The following is a 452-nucleotide window of genomic DNA, read 5'->3' as shown; positions in this document are numbered from 1 at the left end:
GTCCTCTGGAGAATATTTTTGCTAATGGTGAGGCTGAAATTAGTGGCACTTGCTGATCAGCTGCGACCAGACGACGGCGTCAAGTTGAACCACGATGCAGGTCAAGTTGAACCACGATGCAGGTCAAGTTGAACCACGATGCAGGTCTTCAAGGTGGTCCCGGAGTCCTTCCTGTGGCTTCGGCGTGATTCCAGTCGTGTTCGGGGCGCGGGTCTCGTCCTCGGAGAGACGGGACGCTCTTAGACCAGCCTCTCCGCGGCAGGCGGCGGCACCAGGCTCCACATCTCCATGCGAGATCCCTCCTTTTCCTGACGGCTCGGGCTGTAGGTTCCCTGAGTGGCCCTTTTGCTGGAAGCGACAACAGCCACAGCAACTGCCAGAGAGACGACCGCCAGCAAGGCGACCGTCACTGAGCCGACGGCGGTGAGAACGTCCACGATCAAGCCTGCTGC

General features: G+C 59.5%; 1 protein-coding gene across 1 annotated transcript in view; it reads right to left on the bottom strand.

Moving 5' to 3' along the window:
- Positions 1-239: 239 nt before the first annotated feature.
- CRB1 (crumbs 1, cell polarity complex component) overlaps positions 240-452 on the bottom strand; it is a 92,335-nt gene continuing 92,122 nt past the window's right edge. The window contains exon 13 of the mRNA XM_011367307.1: positions 240-448. Coding sequence (XP_011365609.1) covers positions 240-448 — 209 coding nt within the window. The remainder of the gene's footprint in view (positions 449-452) is intronic.

The sequence above is a fragment of the Pteropus vampyrus genome, unplaced genomic scaffold, assembly GCF_000151845.1.
Source record: "Pteropus vampyrus isolate Shadow unplaced genomic scaffold, Pvam_2.0 Scaffold131, whole genome shotgun sequence".
Lineage (NCBI taxonomy): Eukaryota > Metazoa > Chordata > Mammalia > Chiroptera > Pteropodidae > Pteropus > Pteropus vampyrus.
Note: the sequence above shows the minus strand (reverse complement) of the source record. Positions and strands in the feature narration are given on the sequence as shown.